The following is a 13043-nucleotide window of genomic DNA, read 5'->3' as shown; positions in this document are numbered from 1 at the left end:
TTGTTTTGAGAAAGCAGCATGAACCGTACAACGGTTCAGTACAACGGTGCACCGAGCTTTAACGACCAGGCGGATTCGCGCTACAGCGGAGTCAGCGGAGAGGCGCCCGGCGGCCGCCGACAGGAAGCAAGCCCGCCGGGGGACCTGGCCAGCCCCGCTCCGGCAGGCAGGCGCTGAAAGCGGCCGCTCCCTCCCCCGCTGCCCGCGCCCCGCCGTTACTGCCCGGCGGCGACGCCTAACGGCCGCGCGGCGGCGGGTGACGCGGCGGCCATGATGCACGCTGCTCTCGCGAGAGGGCGGCCGGGCGGGGCCGCTCCGCTCCCCATAAAGAGGGGCGAGGCCGCGCTTCCTTGGTCGGCGGCGCTGAGCTTGCGGGCAGCACCATCTTCTTCCTCCTCTCCGGGTGAGTATGGCCGCCCGGCCGCAGCTGCCACCGGCCGCGCTGGCGCGGCGCCGTGACCCGTAGGAGGCGGGGAGCGAGACGACGGCGACGACGACGACGATGATGATGATGATGATGGTGGCGGCGGCGGCGGCGGCGATGGCGGCGCGCCCGCCCGCGGGGCTGGCTCCGCAACATGGTGGAGCCCGTGGCGGCGCGGCGGCCGCCGCTGCCCAGCCCCGGTCGCGCGGCGCGGCGCTCGGCCGCCTCACTGCAGGCAGCCCCTCTGCTGCCGCTCTCCCTCCCCAGCCCCGGGCGTCGTCGGGCGCCCGGGCTCGGCCGGCTGTTCAAGGCGCTCCCAGGACTARAAGGTCCTGAGACTTTCCGGCGGCGGCGGGCGGGCTTTCCCGTCCCTGGAGAGGGCCGTGAAGGTGCCCGAAAGCTGGGGCTCCTTGCCCCGCTTGGGCACCACAATTTGCCGGATCATTTCCCTCACCTCTTCGGGGTGGCCTGATCGTGCTGTTCTGCTTTTTGGTTCCCTCTCGCAGGGGGGGAGGGAGGGGAAGTAGAAATGAAACTTGTGACTCACTCAGTTTATTCATTTTCCCGTTCAGGGTCTTGTGCTGTCTCTGAAATACACCCTCGTGCCATGGGGTTTGACTCGGATGTCTCACTTAACTCCTCTGGTCAAGTCAATGTGACTCTTCACCAGAGGTCATTAAGTAGCTGAAACTGTGTTCAAGAATCTTCTAAATTCTCCATAACTTTTGTATCTATTGTGTCTATAGTTTCAGAGGCTTTAAGCATTTTTAAAACTGAATCAAAGCTAGTCTAACTCCTTAGGGTGTAAAATCCAAATTTGTGTCATGTGTGGATGAATCTTTTGGATGAGATGTTACAAACATTAGATAAGCCTTAAAGTAAGGATCCTTTCTCCTTCAGAGGTCAGATTCTGTGCTGTTAGCCCCTTTCCGTGTCCTACAGCATGCCTTGCAGTTCAAAGTTAACTGTAATTGTCCTCTTAAGTATCTGACTTGTAATACTGTGTGAGAAAGGTTCCACTATATCAAGCAAAGCTGACTTTTTTTTTTTTGGGGGGGGGGGGAGAGAAGGAAGGCAGGTCTTTCAGTACTTGAGAGCTGGAAAGAAAACTTTTCTGTTATTCCTGGAACCCGTGTCTGTTACATGCTTACATGTTTTATATATGGTGGTTGATAACATTACAGGAGTTACATTAAGCCATTTGTGTGGGGCATGTGTGCCATGCCTCAAATGTTCACTGCACGCCTTTGTCCTTGTTCCCCCTTATGCAACTAGGGAAAAGCTGTAGTTCACCACAAGAGCATTAATTTTCTCCTCTGTGGTAACATTTGTGTACATATGAAATGGAAGCTGCTGTCAGACTCTGACAAATCAAAAAGCAAAACCTTCAGATTCTGGACTCCTTGTTCCCCTCAAGGACTGATGTTCAGCAAACCTCTCTGTTCCCTTGACCTGTGCAGGTTCTACAGGGAGTTTAAATTGCTATAGGAAAGAAAGCAAAAAGTGCTTCTTGCAGATTTAGTTCAGGCTGTGTACATACATTGCATGATAGTGTGCTGTTGTGTAGTCATATTTGTGTATTGTCCTTATGTGGTGCTAGATTATATGTTTCCCCTCTCCTTTATTTTATTTATTTATTTTTAATGGAGAGAGCTGTTAGTATTTTCTCTATAGGACAACACATCAGAAAAGAGCTGAGAGTAGTGAAGACTTGATGGATGGCTGCTCTCTGCTGTCTGTTTCAGGGCTGGGCAATAGTGAATTCTAAACTAGCATGAGGAAGAGTTATCTTCTGTAGCGGGTGAATTCTATGACCTATATGTTACAGAAATGCTAGCTTTAGAGCAAGCTAAGTTGTGGGAGCCTTGCCCAGTTATCAGACACGGCATTAGAGATAATGAACTCTCTGAGTTTTGGTGGAATGCCTTGTAAGAGAATTGAGCTGAAGTTAGTGAAATGTGCACTTTACCTTAAGCTTCCAAAATGTTTTCAAGGTTTGGACAACAGGGACTACACAAATTTCAAGCTTGTCAAGAGTCTTTTATGTTAATGTAAAATCTAATCTCATTAAACATATACAAGGGGCGGATTCTTTAAGCCTCCAGCATTAGTTTAAGTGACTTGCTGACTCAAATGTTCACTGGGTTTTTCTTCATCCTGGTTCAACAGATAAACTGAAGTGGGTGTATTTCACCTAAAGAATAGACAATTAACAAAGTAACCCAAGAGTAAGTAACTCTTTGGTAATTCTATAATGAACCATTGTAGCTCAGAATCTCTCATGCATGTGCCTTACTTACTATTGCTCAAAGAAATGAAAGTAGTTAGGCAACAAAGCTTTGGATTTCTAAACTGTTACAATATAATGCAACTCTTGCATATGAGAATGTGAATGTCCTAATCCCTTTGATCCATGGGGTTGATTACAGAAGGATTGCTGCTTTCAAAGTGTGGTGATTTGATGAAGTGGTTATGAGAATGTTTTAACTCTGTTATGCTTTTTTTTCACAGTCTATCTGAGATTCAGGATCTTCAAAATGGCATTAGCAGCAATTGATCCACAGCAGGTATGTTTCAGTTAGTCCAGCAGTTCTTATGTGCAGTTCAGAAAAACAAGGAGTCAACTAACTTATTTGTCTTTAAACAGAATGTCGTATCAAGGGTTGTCAACCTTCCTTTGGTGAGCTCCACCTATGATATGGTGTCCACAGCTTATATCACCACAAAGGATAACCATCCTTATTTGAAGTCAGTATGTGAGATGGCAGAGAAAGGAGTGAAGACAATTACTTCAGTAGCCATGACGAGTGCTATGCCTATCATCCAGAAGCTGGAACCACAAAGTAAGACAGAGCTGGGCTGCCTTTAATTCAACGGATTGTTTTATATACTCAGATGTGCTTAGTTTGGCATAGGCATGCTGGTCTAGGATGCTGAGTCAGATAGCTGACTAAACTTGTCTTGCTTGTTGAGTAACTGATTAGATGGGTATGATTAAAACGAGAACAGTCTAGAGACAAAGCAGATTGCGGCTTTCTTAAGACTGAACTGACTGGCTCCACTTGATTTGCAAGATAGCTTGGTTATATAGTCTCTTGTGCAACACCTACCTAACCTTTCACCTAGTTTCAAATGCTACTTTGTACTTTTCTCTTACTTCAGAGGGCGGCTTGTGGTGAAACCTGGCAACTATGTTGCAAGGCTGTTCTAACTAGGGGGCCTATTTTCACTAAATGGCAGAAGGCCAGATACTTTGGCTTATGCTGAAGGTTGTTTGTAAGGTATCTGAAAGGGCTTTCTCTGCTTCCAGGTGCTTGATTATGACTCTGAAAACCTGCCTTGTTGTAGGCCTATGCAACCTCAAACCTTACTGAAAAAAGGAAGAAACTACTTTAAGCATTTTACAGCACAAGCTCTGTTTCCACAGGAATTATCTACCAGTTATTTATACTAAGGTGAAACACAGAGTAAAACCCAATAACTCTTGTTTCTCTTCTAGTTGTAGTTGCCAACAACTATGCGTGTATGGGTCTAGACAAAATTGAAGAGAGACTGCCTATACTGAATCAACCCACTGACAAGGTAAGACCTCTGTAATATGCATATGAAAGTAGAAGAATTAGACACTCTTTTCTATTATCACTAAAGTGTGTGTGTTGGGGGGGGGGAGTTGAGGAGGGAAGAAGATTTAATTAACCAAGACTGAGAAACAGCTATGCCTCAGTGAGGAAGTGGAGGATATTTCTGTAGAGCAGTCTGACATTTGCAAGGTCATTAAGCTTCAGTTTCTTAGTAGCTTACCATTTAATGTATCTATAGCTGCTGTTCACTGGTACTCATCTTTTAAGATTTGGGTCCATTTTCTTTTTTCCTGGTCAGTGTGAAGCAAACTGTCTAAAGTACATTCACTGAAGAGTTTTGAGCTGAAGACTGCATGACAGTCATATCTTATTTTGCTCTGTCCATATGTCTTCAGCACAGAGTTCTCCTAAATAACTGGCTTGAAACAAGCTTATGCTAAAGCTTGTACCTGGATTATATAGTTCTTCATAGCAAATATGAAAGTGAATCAACTTATTTTCTTTGGCAGGTTGTTGCCAATGCCAAGGATGTAGTTGTTGGAGCCCGGGAAGCTGTAACAACCACTGTGACTGGTGCCAAGGAAACTGTTGCTCACAAAATCACTGGAGTTGTGGACAAGACTAAAGAAGCAATGCAAGACAGTGTAGAAATGACCAAGTCAGTTGTCAATGGCAGCATTAACACTGTCCTGGGAAGTCGTGTGGTGCAAATGGTTAGCAGTGGAGTGGATAGTGCACTCACTAAATCGGAGATTCTTCTAGACCAGTATCTCCCACTTACAGAAGAGGAGCTAGGTAAGAAAAATTCAAGGCTTGATCTTGTTGGAATGCTTCTGTTGGAGAGAAGCAGGCAATCATTATTAGATGGTCATAGTGGGGAGGGTCAGCTGCTAACACTATCTTCCCAAGGCAACTTCTGCCTTGCTGGTTGTAATAGCATCTTCTTGGGAGGGAAGCAGAATGGAGGAAAGCAAGGAAGGAGTTCAACATACAGTGGACTCTCGGCCTACCCAGTGCTAAAAAAGTCCAGCATTCAGTCATTACTAAACAACTGAAATTTTCTCAGACCTCTAAGTTTCTTCTACTGGTATATATTTTTTTCTTCTTTCTGCACGTCTAGAGCAAGAAGCTGCAAAAGTTGAAGGATTTGAAGTTGGAGTTCAAAAGCCAAGTTACTATGTTAGACTAGGATCCCTGTCTTCAAAGGTTCGTGCACGTGCCTACCAACAAGCCTTAAACAAAGTTAGAGATGCTAAGCACAGAAGCCAGGAGGCAATCTCTCAGCTCAACCACACTGTTAATCTGGTAAGTTTAAGCTTTTATTTGGGGTATAAAAAGCAGATGTTGGCATATTTTTACTGTATTAAAAAAACCCCCCACACTTAGTCACATGAGAGAACTCTTGACTGTTCTCTCAGATCAAAGGCATTATTTTTAAGTATTAAAGCACATCTCATTCAAAGCTTTTCGCTGCCTTTCTGGAAAGGTACTCAGTCAGGTTGAGCCGTGAACTAACCAGCAGTTGCCTGTAGTTTTTAAGCACTGCAGAAGTAAAGTAACATGCTTACAAAGACATCCCTCTTTTAGAGAGCTAATTTTGATAAAGAATACCTATGGGCTTTGTTCAGTTAGGAAAGTTCTGTGCAATTTGGGAACACTTCAGTGCTTTCTGCTAATAAACTGTAGTATTGTTTATGTTCTTGCTCTGCTTCTTGCTGTGAGGCATCTCTGAGCACTCCTGCATTCTTCAGTAGTCTGATCCTAGCAACATGTCCTTATGTACAGGAACAACTGTTCATAAAGAGTCCTGACCCTCTACATTTTCAATTCCTTGTGCAGGAGGCTAGTAGCAAAGGAGGAAAAATAAACTTGATTTTAAGATAATTGAGGCAGAGGGGTAGACTGGAAGATGTCTTAAAACTGCTTCTAGTTTTCACTTTTCTTTGAAGAGCAGGAATACATTCTCATAGTCCCCAAAGCCTTTTATCTTAAACTGAGTATTTAAAAAAGAGGTTACAGGGTAGGTAAAGTAGGGTAGCCCTAATAAAACTGTTGGGACTCTTTGCTTCACTTCTCCTTTGACTGTATTTCAGATCGAGTATGCCAGAAAGAACATGAATAGTGCCAATCAGAAACTTCTTGATGCTCAGGAAAAGCTATATCAATCCTGGGTAGAATGGAAGAAAAATACAGGCCAAAATGATGGTGATGAATCGCATAGTGCTGAGGTAAATAGGTGTAAATGCATATCAGAAATAAATGGATTGTATACTGTCAAGGTAATCTCTAAGAACTCATTGTCCCAAAGGTACACAGCATCTTAACAGCATAATGTATTCCATGTACAAATGTGGAATTAATGCTAAAGCTTAGGGTAGTTGCCAGTGACAACTATGAAACATAGTCTCACTTAACAGTTTGGGAGTCCTCTATTTACTGCAAGCACTCTGGGGTCCATTCTCCTTTCAGGAGAAACCTCGTCCTGTTTAGCCTGTGAACATGTTGGGATACTAATATCTAGATCGGCTGGATTCACTCATTTGAGATGGCCGGACCAGAAATACCGGTTTGTTGCATAAAGCAGTCTGAGGCACAGACTTGCTGAGGATTATGTATATAGCTTTAAACAATGAGTCTTTGACTGGAATAAACTTGCCTGCTGTGGCTTGTTATCCAGAGCTGAAACAAGAGCTTGTTTATCTAATGCTGGGGAGAAGCTACTGGTGTTTCTGCTCTACAAAGTACTTGAACACTGAAGAAATATCAAGTACTCTCAAGTTCTGTCTCTGACTTAAGCCTTGTTTTATTATCTGCTATAGCTTTATTTTGCCTACATCCCTTTTCTTCATTCATTGATACATCTTCAACATAAAGCTACTAAAGTGATATCAAGATACTGATGTGCTTTTATGCTTTGTTTCCAGCACATTGAGTCAAGAACTCTAGCTATTGCACGAAGCCTCACTCAGCAGCTTCAGACCACCTGCCTCACACTTGTTTCAAGCATACAGGGGCTTCCACAGAATGTGCAGGACCAGGTTTACAGTGTTGGGTCAATGGCAGGTGATGTCTACCAGAGCTTTCGGACAGCAACTTCCTTCCAAGAACTGTCAGACAGCTTCCTTACCGCTAGCAAAGGACAACTGAAGAAAATGAAGGAGTCTCTGGATGATGTGATGGATTATCTTGTTAACAACACACCGCTTAACTGGCTGGTAGGTCCCTTTTACCCAGAATTGGCTGGCATTCAGCATGCTGAGAGCAAAGGTGAAGGGGAGAAAAATTCCAGCCAGGAAGACAAACAGCCTGAACATGCTACTGAATAAAGTGCATAGCATACATGTACTCTGTAGACTGATCAAACAAGTGACTCTAACAACTGTAGCTGTCAAATACCTTGGAACAGAATCCATACATGGGAGCGGGGAAATGATTAAAAGAAAGGACAGTCTCCCACAAATGGGCTGTGTTGTCCTGTCTAGTAAAGCCTCTCTAAAAACTGTCCTGAAGTGCCTAAACTTCAGCAGCTTACAGTTGTCAAGACACCTTGTTTGTTAAGTTAAGAAACCTCATCATGCTTATTAAATACCATTTCTCCAAATGAAATCTACCATGGCTAAAATCGCTTGGTTTGTTGCTTAATCTGAATCGGAATAATACAAAAGCCTTACATGCTTTGACATGCATTTAAAAGCCCTGCAGTCTAGCTCAGTACACTTGAATTCCATGCTTGCTGCACATCAAGCATTTGATTATTAAGGATCTGACTGTGCAGCTGTCTCAGATTGCACTACCATGTGATTCATGAAAAATAGCTCTGCCGGTGCAGAATTCCAAAGCTGAAAGTGAGGTTTCTTGAGTGAGTCAGCCAGAGTTACTTAAATGCTGTGACATTGCTAATATTAACTATATAAACTTTCTATTGTATTACATAGTAACCTGATCAAATCATTATCAAAGCTCACTTCTTTTTTTTAATATGCAGTATAAAAACAAGATTCATGCTGTTTGTATTGGGGTGCCTGCTGTTTTCTGTAGTGATCTTTTGTAATTCATTTTGTATGTTAGCAATAAATGCTTCAGCTGCCAAAGTCTGTCTCTATTTGAATGGTGTCTAAAATAAATATAACTTGCTGTTCTGGGACTCCTGCAGACTGGGTCCAGGAGAAGGCAAGCTTGAAATGCAAATGAAGTAGACACATATTGAAAGTGTATGTGTGTGTGTATGTAGATAAAGCAGATGCTGCTGCATTTGCTTTCATCCCTTTGAGTTCCTATCTATCCTTCCACTGAGTCTTAACTGTACTGCTGCTTTTTGGTGCTTACTGTTACCTGCTGATGATCTAGCTTGTGAGTTGATGGATGTTCTAACAGTGACTGGAGAAGAATATGGATTTAAAAAAAAAAAAAAAGCTGTCCTGCCTTCAAAGTAGGTGTTCTCTGTGTGTGTGAGACTCCCAACTACCTGCTTTGGCTGCCGCCTGTAGCCTGTGTATGTTCCTCAACTGAAAGAACAAGCTTTAATCTGTTTAACTTTATCCTTTTTGAGCTTGAGTGTCTAACACACATTAACACTTGGCTACTTGGGTGAAATAGTTCCTCAATAAATCCTATGAATTCCTCTGGAAGAGAATTAGGTTGCTCAGAAATAAGTTTTTGTTCATTTAGGGCTGTCCAGGTAAGTAGTGTATGTGGTTTCTAATGCATGTCCTGTGCTACTGTGAATTGCAACCATTTAGTGTAGCAATACTAGCCTCTGCTTTCAAAGAGGCCACAGATAGTGTAAAGCAAAAATGGAGTTTAAAACAATGTTTGTCACCTAATCAGGAATAGGTGGCACATTGCTACATGGAATATTACCTCCACTGGGCACAGGTATCTGTACTAAAGCAAATCATATACAGCCTAGCCTTCTAATGGGGGAGGGCTTGGCTGTTAAGTAAGAATTCAACTAGGTGATAGGAAGACGTTATTAAGGTTTAAACACAATATTAAACAAAATCCTGGCAATGGAGGACTACAGACCAAGATTTTGGAATTTCTAGCTTTTACTACTTGCTTTTGTAAGCTGGATGTTTAACTCAAAAGTAACATGAGACAGTGAGATACTGTTCCCAGTGTTAGGGCATGAGTTAAGTTTTCTGGAATTCTTCCATCTAGAATTAGTCCACCTAGAGTTACTGTCCTTTTTGATTTCCATTTAAAATAAAGTTTGTAGAATGCATCTACTGTTGTAGGGGAGCTCAGGAGCAGAATGGAGCTCATGGTGTCTGGGAACAGTTCATAGTTAGTGAAGGGAATTCCCATGTTTATACATCAATCAAACAAGATATTCAAACTGCTTACTAACTACTTAGGGCCTGGAAATAAACAGCAGCATCCAATTTTAATGTAAAAGTATTTCATATTTCTGTTCTACGTTAAGTTGTACAACTGCTTACTACTGTCTTCGGGAGATGGGTACCTGTCTAGCTTTACTAAATGTTGTCAAACAGATAAAGCAGAAATCTAGGAGAAAAGTTACTAGCCTAGTCTTGCAAATTCTTTCTCTCTCACCATGCATTACTGTATGGTTTATGTAAAAGTTATTGGACTTTTTGACAGCTGACCTGTGATCAGTAGCCAGGAATAAAAGAATAGCTGGTTAAGTGCTTATGTAGTGTTTGGACTGATAGGCAACCACAAAAATGCTGTACACAAACTCTTGCATCATGCTGCTTTGTTCTTTTAGAAAGCAGTTGAACAGAAAAATAAGTTTCTACACCCCAATGGAATTAGGAACTCCTCCTTGGAGGAAGACAGGGTTGAATTTTCAGACTTCAGAAGTTTTGAAGCCTTAGCAATTCTTGGATAATGTTTTTCCCATACCTGCTGTTTTTTCTCTTGAGCTAACCTAAATGAAAGGAGCTGAACAACTGCTGAACTGGCTCCTGAAAAATTATTTTTAAACAAAAGTACATAAAAAGCAGGGAGAAGTTATTTACTTCCGTTTGATACTCTTAAAAACCGTCCAGAGCCCAACAGCAAATTAGGATGTTCCTGGTTTATAATATCAAATGCAAATTTTGGATTTAAATTATTAGATCTACCACGTGGGATGCTTGGACTGAAATGCAATTGTAGTTTGTGTGGATATCTTCTTAGCTGGTAATCCAGGATGGCATAGCCTTAGGCTTTGTTCTAGTTAAAAGTCACCTGACAAAATCTGATAAAAACTTTCCCTGCATAGTTAGAAAGAATGTCTGTTAAAATGTCTGCTGGAGGCAGGGATGAATCGGACATCTTTGCTATTTAGCCACAGTATTTGAAAGCCTGTGGAATGAAGCTGATCTGCATTCTAATATTTGCCAAAAATAACAAAATGAAAGGAGGAAAACCTTAAAAGATTAACAGGGCACACACTACTCACAAACTGTCCCTGCTGTTTTACCTGTTTCTCTATACTTACATGTTTTAAATCAGTTACACTACACAGAAACTTGCTTGCTCCTAGTCTAAAAACACTTGAGAAAATAGCTTGGGTTAACATGAGAGGTGTGGAGTCTCTCTAGAAGCTTTTTGAAGAGCAGGTGGGCCAGATGGCTTGAAGATGGTATGAAACAGGTGATGCCATTTTAGGCAAGGCACATAACTAGATAAGTGAGAAAAGTGTCAAAGGCTGCTACTTGCATAAAAACTGGGATGGTATAGTTTAGAATACTAATGAGAAAACTATCACTGATAAGATTCCATAGCATTCAAAAATGATTTTTTCTTTTCAAGAGCTCACTCAAAATCATTCACAGTATTGAGCCTTCCCCTTCTGCTTTCCAGGCTCATTTAACATAATACCATTATTCTATCATTGCTGATAAACTTTTATTATAAATCCATATATTTAAAATTTTTGTAAATAGTTCTACCTAGCATAACATGTTCATAGCAGAATAAGCACTGGTGAAATCCAAATTACATCTTAAAGTTCTTGCATAAAAACTGATATATGTTTAAAAGCTATAAAAAGACTGTACAATAGAATGCTACAGTAAAAATAAATGCAACTTAGGTTAATGCCAGAATGATATTACAAAACACTTCTGCCATTTCTTAGTACTTACAGAAGATGGTAAGGATATATACTTTATATAAATCTTTCAATAAAGACTGTAATTCAGCACAAATATAGCTAGTCTTCAAAATAAAGAAAGATGGTAAGCTTTTGAAACCTTTCCCGTTCTTTACTATTACAATATTTTTATTAATACCTTCCCAATCTGCAACTTATGGTAATACTATACAGCTAGTAAAACAGTTAAACGGTTTTGGAAACAACTTACGAATCATTTCTGTGTCTTAAAAATAGATAACTTTTTAGTAACAAAAAAATCTTGTCTGAACCGTCTAATTAAAAAGAGAAAACATATTCTAACTTTGATTTTCCAGCATTATCTGTTGACGATTTGCATGATCAGAAAGCCTGGCATGCAACATATTGCTCGCCATTGTGCATGGTGTTTTGTTAAATGTATTTCTTTTTGTACTAAGATTGAAATTTGATTTATTTTGGATGATAGAATTTCTGATGACTAAAAATAAAAATGAGTGCTTCTAAAACTACAGAATAAGAGATATCTCAAGGTGCTTGCTAGTGGCTCAGTTCTAAGTGTCTTAAGCAAGAAAAAAATAGATACATTAGAAATATGTTAGTATTGATATTTAAATTTGGATGTTGAGACAGCAAGGTGTTGGACTATGTTTGCATTATTGCACAAAGTAGTAAGAGGATCTAACTGCCTCTTATGGAAGACTTATGGGAAGAAGAGTCATATCTAGCCTTACTGTTTATTATGAGAATTGATATACTGCTTTGTTTCATCTTCCCATCAACTATGAAATGAAACTACAACTAAACACAAAGGTAATATGGAAGTGAAGGTCCCTTTGTCCGCAACACCTGGGGCAAAAATCCTTTTATGGCTATGGACATCTTACAGTTCTGTAAAGGAGTTCAGCTGCATGTAGTGTGTATGCTAAAGAGACTGAAGAAAGCAGAAAACTTAAACTGGAGAGGCTGATTATCCTATTCTCAAAAGGAACAACATGGATATGTGTAATGGAAGTCCCTTAAACCTAGGTTATAGTGAAAATTATCACTGATCAGACACTGTTACTGAGTGTGGTCATGTGCTTTGCTCAGTGTAAACACAGAATAAAACAGATTGGCTAAGCTATCTATTTGGGCACATTTTTAAACTTAATTTGCATAGGGACTCTAAATTCCCCATGACCTATCCTATCTTACACATGTTAAAATATCTCCATTTGTACTGCAATAGGAAATACAGAATCATGTGGTGTAATGAGAAAACATATTTTTGTCTCTAAGTGCATTACAGTGTTGTAGATAAGCTGCTATAAGCAGAAAAGTACAAGATAAGTCTTGCTGGTAGAAAGATGTGGTTTCCCCCATTCCTAGTGTCTCTAGATTTTTAGGAGAACAAGATAACTGATCTTGTTTGGAGCAAGTTCAGGCCCAGAGTGAACTGGGCATTTCACTGAACTCATACTTGTGCCTGATATGTGACATGCTCTTCAAATTCTTCTGAATCTCTATTTTATTTTAATTAGTATTTCTAAGTCACTGGTGCACTATATTCACCTAATCTCCCAGGAACTGAGTAATTCACCATCAGTGTTAGGTATCCATAACCTGATAGTTGCAGCAGTAATCTGTTCCTCGTGTTCTCTGTTCTTCAGATATATCTTCACAGCAGGCAAAGCATAGATTTCCAGAATGTCCTTCATGAAAGTCAGTCATAAGTGAGGKTTTTTTGCAGTTAGGGAATGGTCTAAAACTACCTCTCCAGTCAGCATTGAGCTTAGGTTAAAAAAATGCCTAGATGCCTCTTCAAGTTATTGCTGCTTCGTATGTGCAGAACCCAAAGCCCTGTCAACGCACAGCAGTTGTTAAATGCTGTTGTGCCTGACTCAAAGTATTCCTCACATCACCAATAATAAAGCCAACCATGAATCAAGCTATACATATGTGTATTTTTCAC

General features: G+C 41.0%; 1 protein-coding gene across 2 annotated transcripts in view; it reads left to right on the top strand.

The window, feature by feature from the left end:
* The first annotated feature begins 273 nt into the window (after positions 1-273).
* The window catches only part of PLIN2 (perilipin 2), a 14795-nt gene continuing 2025 nt past the window's right edge, over positions 274-13043 (top strand). Inside the window, exons 1-8 of one of the 2 annotated variants that reach the window (XM_026073482.1) lie at positions 274-403; positions 2936-2991; positions 3072-3267; positions 3924-4006; positions 4515-4800; positions 5126-5310; positions 6099-6233; positions 6930-7220. In XM_026073482.1, coding sequence (XP_025929267.1) covers positions 274-403; positions 2936-2991; positions 3072-3267; positions 3924-4006; positions 4515-4800; positions 5126-5310; positions 6099-6233; positions 6930-7220 — 1362 coding nt within the window. Of the gene's footprint in view, positions 404-2935; positions 2992-3071; positions 3268-3923; positions 4007-4514; positions 4801-5125; positions 5311-6098; positions 6234-6929; positions 8097-13043 lie in introns of those variants that run through there. The other variant, XM_026073483.1, reaches the window with a different exon arrangement.

Source organism: Apteryx rowi, unplaced genomic scaffold (assembly GCF_003343035.1).
Source record: "Apteryx rowi isolate R43461 unplaced genomic scaffold, aptRow1 scaffold_37, whole genome shotgun sequence".
NCBI classification, from domain to species: domain Eukaryota; kingdom Metazoa; phylum Chordata; class Aves; order Apterygiformes; family Apterygidae; genus Apteryx; species Apteryx rowi.
Note: the sequence above shows the minus strand (reverse complement) of the source record. Positions and strands in the feature narration are given on the sequence as shown.